The 24867-nt window shown below is 40.3% G+C and overlaps 1 protein-coding gene across 1 annotated transcript in view; it reads right to left on the bottom strand.

The window, feature by feature from the left end:
• The window catches only part of BTBD9 (BTB domain containing 9), a 412761-nt gene that overhangs the window by 59539 nt on the left and 328355 nt on the right, over positions 1-24867 (bottom strand). The window contains exon 9 of the mRNA XM_060021889.1: positions 19463-19570. Within this exon, the coding sequence (XP_059877872.1) occupies positions 19463-19570 (108 nt within the window). The remainder of the gene's footprint in view (positions 1-19462; positions 19571-24867) is intronic.

Here is a 24867-nt window from a genome sequence, read left to right as displayed (position 1 = left end):
ATGGGGCCCGAGACTCTGGATCTCTTTATAAGCCAGAATTCTCATTTCTCAAGAAGACGTAAGTTAGACATTCTTAAAGGAAAGGCGTGCCTCACTTAAGAAATAATAACTATGACAACGGCTTTCACATTGCTTCCCTACACCTTTTTCCCCATTCGCTCTCCATTATGTGATTTTCCTCCTCAGCTCCCTTTCCAAACAGCACAGAGACCAGGAATTGGCAACAGTGGTACAAATTTTAGGTTCTCTCTTTGAAAATACAATCCTGAGTTTTCCATAGCTTCCCCCCCCGCCCGTTACTTTACTTTTCACTGTACTAAAATTAACAAATCATGTGATGTATACATTACTAAAGAAGAACACTGGTCTGTGACATCATTTCAAACAACTTGGGAAGCTATGACCAAACCTGAAAGCCAAATACCCAACATCCTAACAGAAGCTAAACAATAACATTCAAATCAAATTGGGTATCAAATTAGGGCAAACCACTCCTGCTTTGAAGTAAAGACCCTCATTCTGGGGGCTTCCCTGGTGGCGCAGTGGTTGAGAGTCCGCCTGCCGATGTAGGGAACATGGGTTCGTGCCCCGGTCTGGGAAGATCCCACATGCCCCGCGGCTGGGCCCGTGAGCCATGGCCGCTGAGGCTGCACGTCCGGAGCCTGTGCTCCGCAACGGGAGAGGCCACAACAGTGAGAGGCCCGCGTACCGCCAAAAAAAAAAAAAAAAAAGACCCTCATTCTGATCATGACTGACTGCCAACACACAATGTTCAATCTGCACCGGGGTGGGTCTCCATGTAAAATTCCTAAGTAGGAGGATCACAAGACTATAAATTCTAATTTAGTTACACCGATCTAAGTAAACCCCAAAGACAACCTGCTGGGCTAGATATCAAATCCCAGGAAACAACTGGAAAATGTGGGCACCAGTGATACCACAACTCCAGAGATTTCAGTAGAGAATGGTTTGTTCTATTGGTGTTTCATTAAGAGTTTGCTTCCACCTGAGTCAGAGCATTTATGTGCAGAGTTGATTCAGTTCCACATGCAGGGTAGCCTTTCAGTGGAAGGCCCTGAGGGAGGAAAAACACAAAACAATAGCTCCCCAGACTCCAGAGCCATTGAGATGGTGTATCTGGATTCAGATCTGAGAAGCAAAGGGCTATGAGAGTATAGATGTACCAAATGGGGGAGAAGGACTTTTTCTGAGCACCGCTGGAAATGCTGGCGTCTGTAAGAAGCCAGGTCCCTGCCCAAGCACACGTCTCCCACAACTCGCCGATCACCATCCTAACTCTCTAAAAGTGTGACTTGCTTGTTTTTCAGTTCTAAAAAACTTTCTTCATAAACTGCACACTAATTCTTCTGTGATTTGAATGAATTTTTAAGCAGACATGGGAAACAAAGAATTATTCAACCTCAGTTTGCTTTTTAGGTGACACTTGGAAAGAGTCAGCTGATAGGAGTGTCTTTTTTGATACGTATGTTGTTTCTGAACTAGACTACAGGCAAGTTGTCTATCTTCTCTTTTCTTTATAACCCCACACAGAGCTCTGCACACAGAGAGGATCAGTCATTCTGATGAACAAATCCAACTTTTTGTGCCAAAAAGGCACAATCATTTTTTAAGTGAGGTCAGCTCAAGCAAATTCTGCATCCTATTTGCCACTGTTCACTGATATCCTAGTTTTAGCAAGTCAGACACACCGAAGTCCCAGGCAAGAAATCTGCAGGAAGGCCAGCTCTGTGACAGATAAAAGGTTGTGCCCAGTGATCATGGAAGTACGAAGGCTCCCATCAACATGATTCATAAGACTTCCCTGATATCACAAAACCAACAGCTGCTGGTCTTGCTCAAGCCATCTGATAGGGCTAAGTGGTTACCAAGAGGCCTACAGAAATAAATGAATGAATAGATAATGCCAGCTGTATCTCAGAAAGGGAGAAGACAGTCTGATGAAAAAGCAGTCTTAATTTATTACAGAAAAACACTGAATTTTACGGTGTTCTGAGCATCAAGGGAAAGTCAAGGGATGATTTTTAAATGGAGGTAAGAAGGTTTACAATGTAAAGCTTGTCTATTTCTTTTCTGAAAGTATTTCCCAATGATTAAAAGAAAGAAATCAGAGCAAGAACTCCAACCAATCTGGACAGTGTGTGACTCGGGGGAGAAGAGGACACAGCATAACGGCCTTCCTTCCTCTCTCCAGGAAGGGAACCAAAGTTATCTAGGGCGAGTTCACCTTATACTTAAGATATAATCTCTTACAGGAAATTTAAAACAATACCTTGAGACATGGCAGTTTTATCATCCAAGCTACTGGGCTAAGCTTCAAGCTACTAATCCCTTGAGGAAGAGCACAGCCAGGAGACAGCTAAAACAAGCTTAAGAATGTATATAGTCATTTTATTATAAATGGCTACTTCAGAACCATTTTATTTGACTTTGACTTTTTAAAGGCAAGATTAGCTATTACACATTTTGGACACACTTGGAAAATAACTTGTCAATCTAGCTTGTGAAAAAAGATGCCTCTGGAAATTCATCATATGGTGAGGGGGAAAAAAACCACTCACATTTTGGCTATCACTAAAAGCCAAGCAGAAAACTCCTGTTATCAAGGATAAGTGGAAAATTACTACTTATTATATGGTATTACACAGTTTACAGAAACTGCAAGTGCTCATTACGAACTGAACATCACACTTATCATCAGAGAGGGCAGCCAGAGCACTGGCACAGGCATGCAACAAAACATGCTCAATTTGCTCAGCCTCCCTATGACTGAGGTTATTGTTTCCAGTACAAAGGTAACAAAGAAGTGGATGGGCTGAGTGTGCAGGCTGCAATTCTGCCATCTCCAGGAAGATCTTCTCTGCTCAAAGGCACACTTGAACTTCCCTCTAGCAGGACGAAGGGAGAACAAGTGATCTTTACTTATCCACCAAGGCCAAGCTCACTCCCACCTAGGTAGTATGTGTTTCCAGATTTAGCATGCTGCTTGCTCCCATAAATGTCACCCCTACTGATTCACTCAGAGAAGATTTGGTCTAGCTAAGTATGTCAGAATCCACAAATGCCTCTATTTACATTTGGATCAAGGCCCCTCAGTTACTACTGGTCCCGAGCTGACTGGGAAAGCTTAGCTGACAAGCCCATGAGAGGAGGGAAGCACCCAGCACAGTGCCTGACCTACAGCAGTGGCAGAAATATATCTGCTAAGTTATGGATGGAGCAATAACACGTTTTTGAGTTAACATGGGCCTCTGTCCCACGAATTGGGGGTTTTAGCAGGGCAATGATTCAATATGAGTTGAATGATAATCTTACTTAAGGAAGCAACTTAAGGAAATATGCCCGAGAAAACCAGTTGTTCCATCCACAGATATGACTGGCTTAGCAGACTGTGCCCTGCCCTCCCTTCTCATCTCCTCAGGACTTTATAAAGGTAATTAATATTAATGTAAGAATATGATATTAATGCCATGTGAAAGTATAAATTTGAAAACCAGACTAGAAATCCCAAATTGAATGAATTTGTAATTGTAGGTCGCAGCACATGCCATGTCTTACTAAAAACTTGATTACTAGACGTTACTGTGGCTCTCTGTCCTCGCAGCGCAATACAGCCACATATCTGAGCACTTGAGGTCTTCAATTAATCTACCTGAAGCACCTATGAACAGGCAGAGGCTGTGATACAGGGGCTCACGGGTACTGTGAGAACATGAACTTTGGAATCATATCCTCTTGTGAGTTTAAACCTGGGATCTCAACATTAGATTAGTATAGGTTTGGATTTTTATTTTAATTAGGAAAAATGAATTGAAGAGTTTCAGAAATGTGAAACAAATAGCCAAGCTTCCACGAGCCCCTCCTTCCCCCACCCCCAGCACACCCTAGAGAAAAGACTATACATTTCAAAGCTCCAGCAGTCTGAACTTCTATTAAGCCTATGTATCCATTGCCAAATCCTACAGAGAATTTAGTAACTCCCTAGAGAATGAGGAAGGGAACAAGAACAATATAAACAAGTTACTTGCATCTGACACCAGCAGTACCAACATGTCTGCCCTCCTTTGCCTGAGCATCCCCCCCAAACATGAACTGGAGATGAGGAAGCAAGGGATATTATCCAGAGTTTTTCACCAGAGGAAAACCATGAACGTTCTGGGACAAGTTTAATTGCAACTCTGCCTGGAGGTAGAAGGACGAACAAGGTGACAACTCACCACTCCTTCCTGGTCAAGACTGTACAGCCACGTCACTAAGAGCACAAACATTCTTTTGCTCAGTTTAGGTTTTTTTACGTGGGCTCTGAACTGTTGCATAAATTTGGATACAGAGGTGAAAAGTGTATGAGCAGAAAGCACTCACTAACTCCTTCCAAAACATCTGGTAAATGTGTGCAATTCCAGATGATCACCACTCTAAAACTACACTTTAAAACTTTGTAAGAAATGTGTGTTACTGACAACTCAGTACATAATTTACAACCACCATGGTGAAATTCACTTACATTCCATGTCAAGGGATCATGAAAAGAAAATGTCAATTGTGGGGAAAATATGCTCCATGGATCTTGACTTAAAACATGAAAAACACACATGCAAGTCTCTTTTGGTAGAAGGAAATAGTCTAATAAATGGCTTAATGAACAATGTAATGATTTTTTTTAAAGTAGGCAATAGGAAGAAAAAGGGAAGAAAAACAGAGGCTAATAACTCTAAACCCGGATAATGAAGACCTAGGTAATCTGGTTTAGAGACTATACTTTTAAAATCAAGTTTTAAAGTATGAATTATGATACAAGTGCTCATTACAAACATTAGATTAAACATTAATAAGCTGGTCAAATTAATACTGTGTGGAGAAAGTAGTAGTGATAGCAAGGTAGGAAACTATATGAAAATGTAAGTGGATTTCTTTGTAATCTATAGTCCTCATCATACCTTCTTGAAGATGAGTCTATTTCTGACTTGTATGTCTATCTGATTTTTAAATCTGAAGTTCATAGGTCCCTTTGGTCAGGAAATTACCAGTTTTCCCAGCTACCGTGTAGGCCAGTAGTAGGTGGGTAGGCTCACGTGCTTTTTTCCAGAAAAATTTCCCTAACCCCATGCCACTTTCTGACCATGTCTATATTCTTACAGCCCTTATATGTCTGTTTTTTCCTATGGTCTTATAGGCCACGCAAAATTCTGGGAAAAGGGGACTCAGAATCAGGAGATCTGGACCCTTTCATTAGATGAAGACTTGGGAAAGGCAAGTGTAAACTGAGAGGCTTGTGTCAACTGAGAGGCTTGGACTATGTGTAAACTGAGAGGCTCATGTGTAAACTGAGAGGCTTGGACTATGATTTCCAAGGTACTTTGAGTCACAATATTTTATGATTATAGGATCCTGTTTTATATTTTACATTCTGTGTGGGGGTGGGGGGGTGTTGCGATGGCTCCCAAACATTCAGAAGTTGTATAGAGTCTGTAAGTTCCTTCAGAGGAGAAATGTCTTCCTGGTTCCTCAGTATTTTCCTTTACAAGGTAGCCTCTACCTACTAGGGTTGTTCAACAAATATGACTCAATCAAAGTTGTTCAGGCTATGGACTTGATGACAGACCTATGAACTACTGTAGAGGCTACTCTGAGAAAATCTGGCCTGTACTTCTGCGGGGGGTGGGGGGATACCATTGCACCTTGAAAAATGGCTAGATTTTTAGAAAGCAAACTTCCTCCCAGCCTAGCCCCTTATTTCCTCCCTTCTCTGAAACAGATCTAAGAAAAAGTGAATGTTATCAACTTAGATGTAAACAAGTTACAGTGGGCATTCAGCTAATGGAGCAGTTACTTACATTCGGGAGGAGAAAGATCAAGGAAGAACTCACAGAGCATTTCTAGCTGGGTCTTGAAGGGAACAGAGGATGGGTAGAGACATGAAGATCAGCCAGCGGAAACAAAGATAATTAGCTGATCTAAGACACTGACTTATTTGGCAATAGTAATTAGACCAGACTGAAAGTTTAAGTAGGATACCTGTAAAGACAGAATTAAAGAGATAAAGGTTAGAAAGTTTGGCAAGAGTCAGAGAGATATGGTAATTATATATTTGAAATCTGGGCATGAGGACTAACAGCGGGACAGAATATTTGAAAACAAGAAGTTTGGGGAAAGCTGGTCATACAGAAATAGAAGATGACGCAGGAAAGGATCTGAGGCTTTTCTCAGGCACTGGAGGTGCCTGTACAGGGGAATAAGGAATCACAGCCCGACGAACCCAGCAACAGTGTTCCAGACACCGGAACAGCAACGGATGCAGAGTATAGATTGAGGGAAGTCCACTCGAGGCCACTATAATATTCTGGGAGAGAGGTATGAAGGTCTGAATTAAGATGGAGGCAACATAGGGAATAGAATAAAGGAAGACATGGTGTAAACCAAAGACATGGTACTTGACTGGCTGTGGAAGGCAAAGAAGAAAGAACCAAAGGGGCAAGAGATGCCCTGGAGAAGTTGTACTACCACCAACATGAGCAGGGACATCAAGAGAGGGGCTGCTTTATGGGGAAAATGATGATGAGCCTAGGTTTAGACAAACTGAGTTTGAGAAGCCATTCTAGAAGGGGCCAACATTTAATAGAAAATATGAATGGAAAAGACCCCTGAAGCCAAGAAAATGAATCAGATAGCAAAGGAAGAGTGCCCTTTTAGCTCTAAAAATGAATTCTATGTGCATGCTGGTCACCTGAGTTCACAGGAACACTTTCCCCACCCCCCTTCTTTTTTTTAACCTAGGAAGAAAACACCAGCCTCTTAGCACTCTGGGATTCGGCTGAGTCAGCGTTAATCGTGGCATGATTACCAAGACAGCACTTCTCATTCCACCCCAGGACAAACTGAGGCAGGTCATTCTAAGAAGATATGGTCAAAACTACACTGACTTTCCTTCCTGCTGCGTTTGTTCACTGACCAACAAATAGGCTCTGCTTTCCTTTTTTGCAGATCACATGCTGACCATTCATTTTAATAAATGGATTTCTATGACAACTGTTATTCTGGTGTCTTTAGGTGCCCAGTTTGCTTGCCTACTCAGGGTTATGTGACTCTGACTAGAGGCCCAGGGGAGGGGGGCAGACGGCATTGTATTATTGGCAATGCCTATCTCAGGGAAGGGGTTAATCAAGGGTTGGTCACGGTAAGGGGGGGGGGGCGGGTGCCTCCCAAGCACCTGTCTGGACTCTCTGAAAGCCATCCTAATACCACGGGAGGGATCCAGAGCTCCAGGATCCCAGAGTGAGACCTGTTCTGTGGAACAAACTCTAACCCTGCTGGGAGAGGCACACGGAGTGCCTTACCAAGTGGTTTAGAGTTCCACCTCAGAGATTAAGGCCAGTTTTTTTTGTTTTTTTTTTTTAATTTTTTAACCTTTTACTCTGAAAATCCAGAGAAACAACTGAGACATATTAACCTTTCAAATTTGGAATTTTAAATCAAATCAATTTCCAAAGTAAAAGGGACACAGCTGGCAAACAGTTTTTAAAGCACTCAGCTCCTCCATAAAGAAAAACTTAACTCTCTCTGTGAGTGTTTAAAAATAAAAGTAATGGACTTTCAGCCAGTAACCAATCTCAAGTGATAAACTGTTACTGGGGGATCTAAGTCATTAACTTGAGGGGCAAGGATAGATGGTGGAGACCAGAGAAAACTAAACTCTGGCAATAACTGAAGCTGTGGAATAAGGCTATAAATGAATCAAGGATGACAGATCAATAATGGATTAATAACAGGATGCTGGGAAGACACATTTCTAGTCTACAGGGACTACATTATCAGGGCAACAAACAACTTTTATTTTCGCCCACAAACTCTTCCTTGTTCTATGTGACAGCATCTGAGCTGGGATGGACAGAGGTCCTGATTGAGTCCTGTTGATCACAAGAGCTCCAGACAGGAGGACAAAAGAAACCAACATGCATGCATGATTGGAGACAGAGTGGTAGCACTCATCCATTCATTCATTCAAACAATACAAGTGCTAGGTCCTTGCTAGGCGACCATGGCTAAGAGTGAGTGAAACAGACCAAATCCCTGCTCTGATGGTGCTTACATTCTATAGGGGAAGAACAACAGTAATTTAATAACCTTGCTAAGCAAAGTGTCAGTGCAAACTGTAGTATCAGCTGCAAAGGAAAGAAGCTCGGTTCTCTGAGAGGGAATAACAAACAAGGATCGCCACAGGTGGTCAGGGCAGACTTCCTGAGAAAGTGGACTTGAGCTGAGAACAAAAGGATAATAAGGGTTAACCAGACAAAGGGCAGGGGTGTGGGCTCCAGAGAGAGGCCATGGCATGTGCAAAGGCTCTGTGGGAGGACAGAGTATGACATGTGGTGGGATGTGAGAGGAAGCTAGGCTGATGTGAACATGGGGAGCACAGGGAGGGTGATGCAGAATAAGTCTGGAGAGGCAGGAGGGGGGCAGGTTGTGTAGGCCCTCTAGGCCACGTGAAGAATCATGGTCTTTACCCAGAAAACAATGGGAAGCCAGTTAAGGGTTCTAAGCAGATATAGTACAAGAGTTGTGCTTGAAAAATGCCACTCTGGCTACAGTAAGTGAGGTAAACTTGAGGGAGGGTACAGAGAGAAGGTCGAGGGGTCAGTTAGCAGAGCAGAGAGGAGACAGATGATGCTAGCTGGACTAGGTGGTCTTGACTTATCTTTGTCATCTGGACTATAATATTAATATGAAAGCTATTTCCATAAAAAAAAAATCTTTCTGACTACGTACATTTTAAGTGTACTCACACAGCTCACTGAGAAAGTTTTATTGAGGCATGCCTCATTTTTTTTTTTAAATAATAGACATGGAAAAATTATTATCCTCACAGAATAACATGGCTCCTTGTTTAAGCAAGGAAGAGGGAAAAGAGCTCTCAGCTTTTCTCTCCTGATCACTGGCTATCCAAGAGGACTTCATTTCCTTCCAGAGCCGTCACCTGTCAAATGTTCTGGGTGGGGAGAAGCCTCTCCCCTGGTGGTCCACAGAACTGCCAATAGCTCTAAACTTACAACTCAGTTCACACACTTAGCATCAAAATCTACTTTCCATGTGGCTTCCAACACAGGGGTAAACTTTTCCTTAAAAAGTTTCTGCAATACAAAAGGTAAATCCCTTCTCTAGACATGCAAGGATAAGTGACTGACTCCCTTTTGATGTTTTTTATTCCAAAATATTCATCTACTCCGGCTACTTCATAACCCCATAAACAAAAGTATGATTAACAAGTGTTTCCAAGTCTGGTCTAACAGACAGATGCCTTCCACAAGGCAGGCTCTGATACTTCATTATTAACACAGGGGTCTGCCTAGTACCAGACTTTATCCTCTGTGTTTTATCTGAATTCTGGTGTTTTTTTTTTTCATTTTTTTTGCCATTCCTCTTACAGATACATGTTTCTCTATCATTCAAGCTCTAAAACTCTTGACAAAATTAACACCAATGTTTGCCCTTTAAAAAAAAAAACACAGGAAAGAACATGACTAGCTTTTTTCATTGCTGTCAAATGCTGTGTAGAGAAATGGAATTAAGTATGAAAAGAGAAAAATAAAATCTCCATTGAACATTTTAAAAGTGACAATTACATAACCAGAGCCCATTAACTGGCTCACGCTTCAAGAAGGAGCAGCAAGGACACCCCTCCAGCTGCTCAGGGAAGGGGATCTGAGGAGGGCAGCCCAGCCATTACCACGGCAGACTCACAAAAAATGGTAATATTTCAATACAGGACCTATGCAACAGCCAAGATCTGCAATCCCATCCTGGAAACTAAAACTTGACACTAAACAGGAACTTCTTCTCATCAGCAGTCTCAACGGTGAAGTTATTTTCTCCATTAAACCCCACTTTCTTTCTGTTGCATCACATTAGTGACCCCAAGCCCTCTACACACAACCCCAGGTAACATGATTAGCAGTGAACTCCTGGAACTGACCCAAGATTTTCGTTTTGTTAAGTGCCAACCTAAGAAACAAAGCTGGTGGAAAGGAAGCTTTTTCAACTTTATCACTAACAATTGGCAAAGAAGATGCAGCAAGGTAAATAAACAGTCTAGGTTTAAATGTCCTGTTTTTCAATCTTGCTACACTTTGGCAGAGTCTACTGAGGCTGTGACTCTCCACCTTTAATTTATCCCCTTGTCCTCAACCACTGCAGCACTTAGAGAAAGAAACATGACTTCTCATTCTAAGATTCCTAGCGAATAAATAGAAACAGACCCCAGAACAGAATGTTGCCCCTCCCCAGGACTAAATGACAGAACATTCAGCAAAGGGGACACACTGTTTCTCAGATACGAACACTGTCAGGCTGAAGGACAGGGAGCAGACGAGCTTTTCCAGGTGACATAGAGACTGTCAAAGTGCTTCTCAGGGAAGGCCCAGGGGAGAAACTTTCTAAAGTTAGGATGCTATAGAAATTGCCTGATCCAAGGTAGTGTTCCACGGTCTCAAGTAGGCCAGGCCCCTCTGAGTGGGGAAACCCAAGTGGAAATGGTCTTCTGAAGTCCTGGGGAAAGACGAAAGGAAGAAGTACTCTTGGAGAACTGGGCTCTGAGAGGCCCACGGGGAGAAGCATAAGGAAAATGTGGCTCAGGTGTCCTTTTCAGGGAAGCACTTGTGCTTAGGGTAAGTGACTTCAAGGTTCTGAAAAGCTGCTAGGATATTGCTATGTACAGCACTTATTTAATTTCTTTAATTTATCGCTGACAGTAAATAAACCATGCCACTCTGCCAGCATATGCTACTCAAATCATGTCAAGGACAAATCTCTACATTTATGGCAGCAGCTAGAAAAAAAAAATCTTTTTCAAATAAAGTTTTCCTTTTGATTTTAAAAGAAGTACACGTAAATTGGTCAAAAATGTAGGAAACTAGAAATAATTTCCCTAATCCCAATATACAAAGTCAACCATTATTAACATTTTGGCATATTTCCTTCTGGCTTTCTTCTTCCATTGTTTTTTTTTCCTACTTGTGATTATTAATTCTATAATTTTGTATCCTGTTTAAAAAATCTTGTATAAGTATTTTCTTAAGTTATTAAAAACTCTGTTTCTTTTGTTTTTTTGGTTTTTCTTGGCCATGCCACATGGTTTATGCGATTTTAGTTCCCTAACCAGGGATCGAACCCGGGCCCTTGGCAGTGAGAGCTCGGAGTCCTAACCACTGGACTGCCAGTGAATTCCCTAAAAACTCTTCACAACATCATTTTAATGACCACTTAGGCTAGGGAAGAAAATTTACTCAAAAGGAAATCTGGTTAGTATATCTGGCAGGCAGATGGACAGTCTGTGAGAAAATCAGACTAAAATCTAGAGACACTAGGTAGTTCCAGATTAGAACCACAGAAATCTCAAGTGGAAAAAGAAAATCTTCAGCATTACCCTATTTTTTATATCTAATTTTTTATATTTGCCAAAATGTTTGCCAAGGGGGCACAGTCTTGGACAGATGACGGCCTACATCACTAACACTTTGGCAGACAGAATTATTAGTCAATGGAACCAAGACAAAGTGAAGAAACAGTTAAAAAATGAACATGTAGGAGGTCAATATGTAAGGAGCACATGCTGGCAGGAAACAAGACAGCTGCATAACACAGGAGAAACGCAGCCAGGCACAAGGAAGGAAAGGGGAAGGACGTGGGGTCACTGGGGAGTATCAACAGCCCATGCAGTAGAGCTTCTGGGACTGCAAGTTCAAGATGGCCAACATTATAGGCACATTTACCTTGCTCCCTTCCTGGAAACCAGTGAGGTGACATCAAAGAAGTACAAAGGAGATACCTTCATAATAGTGTTGCAAACTCAAAAGAAGGCTATTAGCAAATCAAGATTTTGTTGAATTTCTAGAAAATGGTAGGTGGATGAAACATTATTCATAAATCTGAGGGAAATTGGGCAGATTTCCATATGATAGCAAACTGAGCAGGATGGAAGGAAAACGACCCACATCCAGCCATACCAGTGTGAAATTTAAGACCTCCAAGAATGAAGAGAAGATCCTAAAGGCTTCTGTAGGGAAAAATAAATTACTACAAAGAATAAGAATCTGATTATATCGGATTTCTCATCAGCAACATTAGATGATAGATGGCAATAAATCCAAGCTTTCAAAATTCTGAAGGAACTGAACTCTATATCCAGTTAAATTATGATTCAGGTATGCAAGTATTCTGAAAATTTGCCTTCCACATACCCTTTCTGAATAAATTACCTATAGATTTACTCTGTGCAATGCTCATAAGGGATCTTCTTAACTAAGATCCAATCAAGTCATATTTGGCTTCAAATTCACCCAGGAGAGAGAAGAGAAAAGACTGTGCCACCAGGGTAGCAGCAGGCATTCCTCCTCAGGGGGAGTCCTTGTAGCAGTCCATACAAATGTACAGGAGTTATTCCTGCTGGCATGCAAGTGACACAGCTCAGGTGAGTGTACAGACTTACTCTGGGCAGGTGTGGGCCTCTCTGGTCTAGAAGCCTTATATTTCAAATTGAAAATAATATCTCTTGTAACAGTTCCATAAACACAGATCCCAGAACTTTCATGAGGGACATGTCTAGTCACAAGTTATCACACTCAGGAAACCCAAAGCTATGACTTCCAAGGAGATATTAAAAGTCCTCCCAGCCAGATGCAACTGACCAATCAAGGGTGATTTTTATCATAAGCAATGTTGCCCTAATAACCCAGCTGACATTCCACTTCGATCAGATTTTCAGGGGAAGAGATCTAGAAAGGTAACTGGGCCAAAGGACAATATCTCCTGCAAAGGAAAAAGGGTTTTATTACCCCTTTACCCACATTCTACAAAAAGATCACAGCTGTAGAGTAGGCCTAGGAAGCAGTCTGTTCAAAAATTAACCAATGATGGTATGTAAACTGCTGCAGCCACAGTGGAAAACAGTATGGAGTTTTCTCAAAAAACTAAAGATAGAACTACCATATGACACAGCAATTCCACTCCTGGGTATATATCCGAAAAAAACAAAGCCACTAATTCGAAATGATACATGCACCCCAATGTTCATAGCAGCATTATTTATAATTACCAAGATATGGAAGCAACCTAAGTGTCCATCAACAGAAGAATGGATAAAGAAGCTGTGATACACACACACACACACACACACACACACACAATGGAGTACTACTCAGTCATAAAAAGGATGAAATCTTGCCATTTGCAACAACATGGATGGACTTGGAGGATATTATGCTAAGTGAAATAAGTCAGACAGAGAAAGACAAATACCGTAAGGTATCACTTATATGTGGAATCTAAAAAATACAACAAACTAGTGAAAGAAAAAAAACAGACTCAAAGATACAGAGAAGAGGAACTTCCCTGGTGGCGCAGTGGTTAAGAATCCTCCTGCCAGTACAGGGGACATGGGTTTGATCCCTGGTCTGGGAAGATCCCACATGCTGTGGAGCAACTAAGCCCATGCGCCACAACTACTGAGCCCACACGCCACAACTACTGAAGCCTGCACACTCTAGGGCTGTGTGCTGCAACTACTGAAGCCCACACACCTAGAGCCCGTGCTCTGCAACAAGAGAAGCCACCTCAGTGAGAAGCCCGCACACTGCAACAGAATAGCCCCCACTCACCACAACTAGAGAAAGCCCGTGTGTAGCAACGAAGACCCAATGCAGCCAAAAAATAAAAAAAAATTTTAAATATAATAATAATAAAAAAAGATACAGAGACCAGTGGGGAGGGGAGGAGGGACCATATAGGGGTAGGGAACTAAGAGGTACAAACTATTATGTATAAGATAAGCTGCAAGGATATACTGTACAACACAGGGAATATAGCCAATATTTTATAACTACAAATAGAGGAAAACCTTTAAAAATTGTGAATCACTATATTGTACACCTGTAACTTATGTAATATTGTACATCAACTATACGTCAATTTAAAAAAAGGGGAAAAAAATTAACCAGCGAACAAAAGTATGCTTCAGAACTTCTATAACAGGAAAAAGAGGCAATTAGGAACTCCAGGAAAACAAAAAGCTGGCTAATATGAAGCTAGTTATTTATCATTTGTGGAATACTTCTGAGCACTTGTAAGAAAATCGAATCTGTGATCTGAACACAGCACAATTCTTCTAAGAGGGGCACAAGTTCAATGACGTTGAACAGCATTTCCCTCACTACAGAGCCAATGAATTACTAGATCTGTAGGGAGCAATGTTTATATAATCATAATATTATAATGAGTTCTCAGTGGTTTTCCCTTTTCAGGATCAGTTTAGAGCCAACACATGGAAGATTTAAATAAGTCAAACAGAAAATAATATCAAAAATCTTCACAATGTCAATGAGGTGGGACAGCTAACAGATGAGGAGAGACAGAGGGAAATGTAGGGGTGGTAATTTCTTCACTATCATAGTAGGGAGTCAAGATACACTATCCCCAATTGATGGATCAAAAAATAGAGGTTTAAGTACATTGTTTAATTTTAAAAGGTAAGTAATAGTAGAACTAAAAAGAAAAACATAACTAACAAGAAATGAGGAGTGGTTAAGTGAGCTAAATTCCTCATTTATTTTTATACCAAGGAGTTAGTGAAGTTGATAAATAGAGATATAAAAATATTATTTATAATTGAGAAGTTATAAAAACTAAAAAAAGTCAAAAGTAGTTACTTCTGAGGAATGAAACAGAAGATGGGAGGGTAAAAATTTACTTTTCACTTATATCTTCTTGGACTGTTGAAAATAACTTTCCATGGGCATGTTTTACATTTATAATAAAAAAAGAAAAACTGATGTTAGTATTTTACTGTACTGATACAGATTTAGGGTTCAGCAATTTAGAAGACAGTAGAGAAAAGGAATCAATGATTAAAAAGTGAAATAAGGGACTTCCCTGGTGGCGCAGTGGTTAAGAATCCACCTGCTAATGTAGGGGGCACGGGTTCGAGCCCTGGTCCAGGAAGATCCCACATGCTGCGGAGCAACTAAGCCCGTGCGCCACAACTACTGAGCCTGTGCTCTACAGCCTGCAAGCCACAACTACTGAGCCCACATGCCGCAGTTACTGAAGCCTGCATGCCTAGAGCCCGTGTTCCGCAACAAGAGAAGCCACCACAATGAGAAGCCCGTGCACTGCAATGAAGAGTAGCCCCCGCTTGCCGCAACTACAGAAAGCCTGCGCACAGCAACAAAGACCCAACGCAGCCAAAAATAAATAATTTATTTTCTAAAGAAAGTAAAATAAGGTTAAAAGGTATAGGAATAGATTATGTGAAAAAAGAGAACAAAAAGTAATTTTATAAAATCAGCTGATACATTTGTGAAAACATACATAAATCTTGAGGGCATGATGCTAAGTGAAGTAACTCAGACACAGAAAGACAAATATTGTATGATCTCACTTATCTGTGAAATCTAAACAAACAAACTCATAGAAACAGAAAAGACTGATGGCTGCCAGGCACTGGGCGGGGCGGGGTGAGGGAAATGGGAGAAGGTGGTTAAAAGGTACAAACTTCCTATTATAAGATAAATATGTTCTGGGGATATAATGTACACCACGGTGACTACAGTTAACAGTACATTGTATATTTCAAAGTTACTATGAGAGTAGATCTTAAAAGTTCTCCCCATAAGAAATAAAATTATAACTAGGTGAGGTGATGGATGGTAAACTTGCTGTGGTGATCATTTTGCAATGTATACATATACCAAATCACTGTGTTGCACAGTCTAACCTTATACAACGTTATATATCAATTACATCTCAATAAGCTGGGAAAAACCCCTAATCAGTCAATATAAAAACAGGATTATGTATGACAGAAAATGAGCCTTTATCCTGAAAGCTTCAACTGTAGCAGGCCAAAAAAGGAAACTATCCTAACCCAGGAGCAGGAATTTATAGGAAGACATTGGAGAATTTCACTCCCTAGGTCTTTTTCAGAGGACAGCAAAAATCTGTCCTCTGATTTCTTGACTAGGTAGAATGCTATCAAGAGGCAGGGCTATTGATTTCTAATGGTCCTATAGAATTTCATTTATAACATGACTTGCATACTTTACTTCACTAAAAAGCAGGCTACAGGGCTTCCCTGGTAGCGCAGTGGTTGAGAGTCCGCCTGCCGATGCAGGGGACACCGGTTTGTGCCCCAGTCCGGGAAGATCCCACATGCCATGGAGCAGCTGGGCCCGTGAGCCATGTCCACTGGGCCTGCGCGTCCGGAGCCTGTGCTCCGCAACGGGAGAGGCCACAACAGTGAGAGGCCCGCGTAACGCAAAAAAAAAAAAAACACACACACACAGAAAAAACAGGCTACAATACTTGAAGCTAATAGGATCCTCTCTTGAGGACTGCTCTGGAGGACATTAGTTCAAAAGGAAGGGCTTTCTTCTTTTATCATCTACATATCTTCCATAAGATGTTACAGGAAAGCCCGAATTAACTTGTTGGCCAATCAATACAACTTCTAAGAACTAACTCAAAAATGGGAGGCACAATAGATTCAGGTTATGTCTATAAACATTATATCATAACCTTTGGCTCCATTGATTCCTAGAGGATTAATAGGCACTCGCCTTCTTGCTACTACTCTTGTTCTTCTAATATATTATTTATTAATTTGTAAAACACTTACTGCTATAGTATCTAAGTGCTAACATACAAGGTTAAAAACACTTATATTATTGAAACCCACCAACTAATGGAAACAAAAAATTAAAAAGAGAAAAAAAAAGATGCTGATGACTTAATGCAAGGCTACTGGGAGAGGGTCTAATGAGTGAATGGGTTTTTGAATCAAGAAAAATCCATTTAAATAAATATAAAATCATTATATGTACTTTGTCAGTAGTTAGTCAACCAGTTCTTGTTGAAAACCCAGTTGTATAACACCTTCAACAGGAGGACATAAAAGAGATGAGGAATCCAATTTATAACTCATAAAATGACAGAAGAGATGGGTGATGGTAATCAGTGAGATGTGTAAAAGATGAGGCAGAGAGGGTCTGGTTTGTGAGCTGTATGCCCAATAAGCAATGACTCTGGAAAGATAAATGGGTGGTTGTTCATGGGCCTTGAAGGCCTTCCTAGTGTATAAAAAGGGTTCTGGGAGCTTGGAAATAAGAGAATCACTTCATTTCCCAGTTTTCATCATCCACCTTGGTTTAGCAATGCTTTGGGTTCTAGGAGGGAATGTGGTACCAGAGAAAGAGCCCTTCATTCTCTCTTTTATAAAATGAGGACAATATCCCACACAAGGTGTTTTGTATTCAGGACAGAATAAGATAAAATACATGCAGGTAAAGGAATACTAGTTACTAAATAATTGTTAGTTTTCTTCTGGTATGGTAGAGATGGCTACAAGATCTGCGATCCACTGAGAAGTGGCTGCCCAGCCGGGAGCTGACTACGTTTCCTAGTCCTACTAGCATCTAGTGTGGCAACTGACTAGTTCTCCCCAGTGGAATGCAAGTGGAAGTGATGTTTACTATACCCAGGCCAAGGCTGTTCAGATCCAGGTTTACCTTCTCTCTGCTCTTTCCCCATCTATCAGTTAGATGCAAATGATGCTGATGAGGCCCTAGATGATGGCAGAACCACAAGAAGGAAGACACCTGGGTTCCTCAATCATCTGTGAAGAGCCACTTGACAACCAGGAATACTTATGATTGAGAAGTACACTACTGTGTTAAGCCACTGACATACTGAAGCCACTATTTGTTACAGCAGCATATGTTACCCTAACCAATACAAACATGCTATAAAATTACTATAATAATAATGGTGAGGATGTCAGACATTGCATCAAACAAGCCATCATTAATGCTATTATGAAATCTTGAAAGGATGTTCAACATCATTAGCCATCAGGAAAATGCAAATCAAAACCACTATGAGATGCTACTTCACTCCCACTAGGATGGCTATGAACAAAAAGATAGACAATAACAAGTACTGGCAAGAATGTGGATAAATTGAAACCTTGTTACACTGCTGGTAGGAATGCAAAATGGTACAGCTGTTGTGGACAAGTTTGGCAGTTCCTCAAAAACTTAAACATAGAGTTACTATAAGACCCAACAATTCCACTCATAGGTATATATACAAGAGAACTGAAAACATATGTTCCCACAAAAACTTGTACAGGAACGTTCATAGCAGCAATACTCATAATAGCCAAAAAGTAGAAACAATTCAAATGTTCATCAGCTGATAAATGGATAAACAAAATGTGCTATATATATTCCTATATTATGGAATACTACTCAGTCATAAAAAGGAAGTGAAGTACTGATACATGCTATAACATGAATGAACCGTGAAAACATTATACTAAGTGAAAGGAGGCTGGAGCAAAAGATCATATACTATATGATTCCATTTATATAAAATGTCCAGAATACTTAAATCCATAGTGACAGAAAGCAGATTACTGGATGCTGGAGCTGTGGGCTCTGGAGGGAAGTGGGGAGACTGCTAATGGGCAGGAGGGTTCTTTTTGGGGTGGTGAAAATGTTCTGGAACAGTAGCTAGTCATGACGATGGCACAACTCTGAACATACTAAAACCCACTAAATTGTACAGTTTAAAACGGTGAATTCTATGGTATGGGAATCATATCTCAATTAAAATAAAAAAAAAGAAATCTCAGCTATTTGCTTTATCTTGCCTCCCACAGCATCTGGCTCTACACAAAAAGGCACTGAGCTCTTTTCAGGCAATGACTGGGAAAAGGTATGAGGGAAGCTTCTAGGATGCTGCAGATGTGCTAATTTCAATCTGAGTGGTGGTTATATTCATTCTTAGCATGATTCTAAGCTGGTCAGAACTCAGAATCCTTCTGCCTGGCTTCACCCATAACCAGGTAAGGTCAAACAGAGCCCCAATGCCATATGCATGAAACGTTTCTGTTTCCCACAGGAGACCTAAGATACAAACTTTCCTTAGTTTAGGTAACAGTGTAACTAACATGGAGATGAAATAAATATTTAAAGGTAACCCTGAGAATGATATGAGGGTGGGGAATAGGTGAGAGTCTCAGAATACTACTAAAGTGTGTATTGCATCAGCAAAAATCACTAAGGAAGAAAAAAGTCCCGAAGGGGTAGTATGGGATGTGGGGCAAGGACCTGAGAGAGGATTGCATGTGAAAAGTGTCTTTGTTTTCCCTGCCTAGATACATGCCATTTTTAAAAATTAAGTTAAAACCACAAAATAAGAAATGCTTCTTTGGTCATATAAAGTAAATTCTCATCCAAGTACTTAATAGTCAAAACTGAAGTAAAGGATCATTAGAATGTTTTAACCTCCAAAGAAGAATATAATTTGGTGACCCCATGAATCTTCATTGGAACCTTCTGAATCCAGTGGAAAGACTGTCTTTTTAAAGTGGCATAAATTCCTGAAGGATGTAACTTACTTGCAGGTGACTTTAGTTCTGTCGGCTACCATGGTCCACTGCTGCTGGTTGGTGGAAACCTCGACGTAGTAGCTATAGCTCCGATCGTCACAGTCCCACAGTAATAACCTGAACAGGAGGAAAACATAAGAATGCTGTGAATGCTCCACCTGGCTCTTTCCTTAGGCTGTGTGCGTGAGGGGATCTATGTCTACTCTAGCCTTCCAACCTGTCTTCTTTGCCCACACACTTCCAGGACTAAAGAAAGAAAGTGAATCCCCAACGAAAGCATGCTGGGAGAAGGTGGAGTCAGCCTGCAGTGAGAGGCTTGTTTCTTTAAAAATTTATTTCACAAGTCACCCAACCCCAGGCGGCCTCTGTCCCCCAAGTGGCAAAGATCTTCTGATTGGCTTATCAGGGAGATGTCACCAAATCCTCCTTCCTGATTCTTCCAGCTCTCATCTCTTGGGCTGGGCTGAACAAAGGTAACACCCTTGAGACCACTGTTCATGGGGAAATCTGTGCTTTCTAATTGGTATTCTAAGTGGTAGTTACTAGTATGCCCCAATGACCTTAAACATGTTTCAGGTTCCTTCTCATTCTGACCAAACTTTCTGCATAGCTCTCGTAAGACTGCCTGACTGGGAGATACAGGCAAACATATATTCGTCAGTAAAACTTCTTATTTCTTAGAAATTGATTATATTGGTCCTGTTCTTCTTATCCCCCTTTTCAGCTCAGATAAGAACCAAAGTATTGACTACGTGATTTTATTTACTTGAAGCTCAAAAGAGACAAGATTTATCTATGGTGACAGGAATCAGAATGGTAGTTACCTCTGGGGGAGGGAATGATTGGGAAAGGGTGAGGGAACCGTCTAGGATGCTGGAAATGGGCTAATTTTGATCTAGTGGAAGTTACATGGGTATATACATGTGTAAATATTCATCAAGCTATTCACAAAAGGTTTGTGCACTGTATGTGTGTCATTCCTGAATTTTAAAAATAGAATAAAAAAAGAATCTAAATATTATAATATGGGAGCAGACCACAGTCCAGCCTTTTGCTTCTGACAGTGCCACTGTGGTGAGAGATCATTGTTTTCTATAATTTCAGCCTCAAAAGTCCTTCCCATACAAGATATCTATCTTATTGCTTTACAGTTGGGCATGCACATTTGTTTCCTCCACCAGCTAGAACAGAGTGAGCTCCCTGAAGACAGTGTCTATGTCTTATTGGTTTTTCCACACGCAGGACTTGGCACAGACTCTCACACAGAGCCTACACTCAATGAATATTTGCTGAGCAAATAGTAGATCATTTGTAACAATAACAACAATGATCATTATTATTATAATGGCCAACGTTTCTGTAATGCTTACCATGTACCAGGCCCTATGCTAAATGCTCTACGTAACTTATTAAATCTTTCCAAAAGTCCTCTTAGCAAGCATTATTATTCTCATCAAATTATATATGGTGAAAGTGAGGCTTAAAGCTGTTAAGTAGTTTATCTAAACTCAGTGAGGGTTCCAACCTGGTGTCCTGACCAAAGCCCCTTTCTGTACTCTGCTGTCAAATGTTTCCTTTACTCCCAGGTTATGTATCTGGGTCATAGTTTACAACCTATAACCCATCACTCTACAAAAGTAGTTTGTATTATTTCTCCTTAATCCTGCAATTACAATCAATGACAGTCCTTTGCACAAGTTCAGTTTAGTGTCACCTCTAAAGCTATTACTAAGGATTAGAAATGCCACTGTGTTCTGCTTTCCCCTTAGTTCCTGATTTTCAATTGTAATTTTGTTTGCTATCAATGATAGTACACACTACTTAATAGGTTAGAATTTATCTTTTAAGTAGAGAAAACTGTTAAAAGGTTTTGGAAAGCATAAACAGATGTGTAATACTGTACATGCTACTGATTCTCTTGAACTCACCTAAGTATTTAATCTCTCAAAGTACTCTGAATCAATCAGACAGGAATCCACCCTATTGTTTTTAGTGTCCAATAATTCTACTTTTAGATTATACCAGTGTGCGTGATAAGAAAGTGAATCATTTCCCTCATTAGTCATTTCCTCAAATATTACTCTAGTCTCTCAGCACTTTTATGCAGTTAGCTTATATTAATTTATACTTAGTAACTTTTAAAAATGTAATTTTTGCTTCTATGTTTGGCTCTCAGAATGAATATAAACCTTTTAGAAAGATCGTTGATCTCTCTGTTTTTAAAAAATTCTACTCCAAACATGTGGGCTCTGTTTATAGCATATGTTCCATATATGTTCTGGGCTGAAATCATTCATAACTCTGCCAGAGTAGATTAAAACCAGGAAAAAAAACTTCAAAATAATTAACCATTCTCTTTATTGAACAGCCCTGGTAACAGGCTTTTTGGGAGGTGACGTTGAAGCTGTTTCCCAATGGAATTTTGGATTATTTATGGAGAGCCAGGTTTATCATAATCCATATCATTCTGGATAATCATGAGTTAGTGCTTCTACCAGTGTATCCAAATGAAAATAATCAGTCCCTTTTGGGATAAAATCTAACCAGATCTTCAAATATTTCATGGAAAAATATTTTTCATGGAAAAATACTTTTCATGGAAAAATGTTTCATGGAAAAAGTTACAGTAACTTATTCTATAAAGTCCTCCAATTTCTTTCAAGGTAAAATGAAGATCACTTGTAATTCCAGTAATTTTGTAAACACATACACATGGTGCAAATTGCTTCTTTGCTTAATGACCTATTATGAATATCTTTTTTTTGCATCATCAAATATTCTTCCTCATCATATGTACTGGTTTCATAGAATTTCACTGTGTGGATGTCCCATAATTTACTTAGTCTCTTACTGTTGGACATTTACGTAGTTGATAATATTGCACTGTTATGAAACCTCTGTTATGAGCATTCTTAAGCTAAATCTATGGTTATTGCCTTTGAAAGTCGCTAGAAGCGGAACTCCTGGAGCAGGGCTTATGAGGCCTTGATATGTACTATAGAACAGCTGCACACCTGTCCCCTCACCTGCAACGACAGTCTGCACCAATTTATACTCACATTACCAGCAGTGTATAAAAACGCCTGTTCTGTGCATCATCACCAATATTGTATATTACCTTTAAAAATGCTGCCAATTTGATAGATGAAATATCTCTCATTATTTTAATTTGTCGTTTACTTATCATTGAACTTGAACGTTTTACCCATTTTCTACTTATATTTATCCTTTTGTTAATGACTTACAAGATGCCCTTTATATTTAAAGGATATTAATCCACTGCCTATCACAGTTTGCATGATGAAGATACTAATTTTTATTAGCCTACTCTATCAATCTTTACCTCAATAATTTCTCCTGGCCTAAATTCTTTTTTCTGAACAGCAGCCAAGTGCACATACCAGTTGAGACATCTCCTCTTTATTCCTCTATTAAGAGTCCTTGGGGGCTGGAAATGCAGGGTCACGGTGACTCCTGAGTGGAAAAGGGACACTGATGGATCTCAGGTTGTCAAGCAAGGGCTCAGACTCACCTACACATAGGAGTTTTTAAGAGAGATTCTTTTCTTTAAATTGAATGAAAGATTCTTCAAATTCTATAGTGCTCTACAATTTTCAAAAATTTCACACACATGATTTCATATAATCCCATAATAGCCATTTTTAAATCCTCTACCCCTATATTGCCCCTCACCCTCCCCTTCCCCCCCCACTGGTAGCCACTAGTTTGTTCTCTATATGAAAGGGGTTCTAATTTATGTGCTAGGGTGCATATTTGCTTGGAATGTAGGCTTAGCCGGGAATGAAAACCCCTCTGTTGATTCAACTGAAAAAAAAGCAAGCACAGCTTAAGGACACTAAAGGAAAAATTGGCTCAATCTCTTTTTTGCCCATGGAGAGAAATTTTGTTCTAATAAGGCACAACTGTAAAGCCCACCAATTCCCTTCACTTCTTTCCCTGCCAGCAAAGTCTGTTCCCCTATCTTTGCACCTGCAACAACACAGCAATATTTCCGATTTGTAATCTGCCGGAAAAGGTCTGCCCGGTGAGCTGGCCCAGGACAGACACACTCCCTCTGACGTTAATTGAGAGTAGCTCCTTAAACATACCCGACATCCCCCCACCCACACATCAGAAGCCATTTTCAAAGGGGCTGAATAAAGGAAGCTGCAAGCCAAGATCTATTGATGCAGCTCAAATCTGTGTTTAGCTGTGGCCACAAACCCCTCCACCTAATGAGCACTGCATGAAATGCCTGGTGATATGAAATACCGTCTCCTCCATCTTCCTTATTCTCATTGTGGAATTTCCCTGAAAAGCAGTGAAGAGCTGGGCTTTTTTAAATTGATTAGCAGATGTGATTTTGCTTACATCTTCCATAAGTGCTCTGGCTGGCTGCATACCATTGATTACTGGGGTTCAGTTTACAGCAACTAATTGCTCTCCTTGCTGGTGTTTTGATACAAAATTCAATAGCGAATATGTTTTCAAAACTCTTGTCTTTGTGACTTGAGTCAGAAGTGACTTGAGGCAAACCCAGTGGACTGAGTTTTCCCTTTTTTAAAATAATTGCTCTCTCATCAGTCTGTGAAGAAAGTTTCCAAATTATAGCATTCTAATTGGAAAGTCTGCATTATGCATGCGATGACAAACTATGTTGTGCTGAATGGCATTTTTTTCATACTTTTCTTAAGGGATTAATTCTGTGCCAGATTGTGAACAATGGCTGAGGTTTAACACTTGAGATCAACAGCTTCTCCATTGAATTGGTGTCTTTTAGATCAGCAGCAAGTGTCTGTTTTGCCTGCTTCTAACTGTCCATTGTTCGTGGGAGACTCCACTGGAAGGCCAGGGGTCAAGGCTGCTGCTCTTGCTGAGTTTTCCCATTTGGGTGAAAACAGACAACTAAGGGAAGATCAACTGCCAAGATATTAGTCATAAAATAATAATTTATCATAAAATCCATTTCCAATCTCTCAAAGTCAAAGCTACTTCTGACCTCAAAAATTTGCACAGACTATTCTTTGTTAAAAATCTTCAGAAATTAAGTTCTTCAGAAATAATTGTCTTCCATTCAACAATTCAACAAATATTTATTGAGCACTGACTAAGTGACATTAGGCAAGTCGCTCTTCTAGTTCCAACATTTTGTAATTTTCTGCAACAGCCTATGCAGTACAGGGGTTTGGGGTTTTTGGGGGTATATCTGTCCTTTATGTAGTAACTCCTCTTTATTTCTCTCTCTCTCTCTCTATTTATTGGCCGTGCCGTGCAGCATGCATGGGATCTTAGTTCCTGAACCTGTGCCCCCTGCAGTGGAAGCACAGAGTCTTAACCAATGGACCGCCAGGGAAGTCCCAGTAACTCCTCTCTTTGAGAACTATTTCTGGCCCAACCTTGAGGTTATATGTAGG

Source organism: Delphinus delphis, chromosome 10 (assembly GCF_949987515.2).
Source record: "Delphinus delphis chromosome 10, mDelDel1.2, whole genome shotgun sequence".
NCBI classification, from domain to species: domain Eukaryota; kingdom Metazoa; phylum Chordata; class Mammalia; order Artiodactyla; family Delphinidae; genus Delphinus; species Delphinus delphis.
Note: the sequence above shows the minus strand (reverse complement) of the source record. Positions and strands in the feature narration are given on the sequence as shown.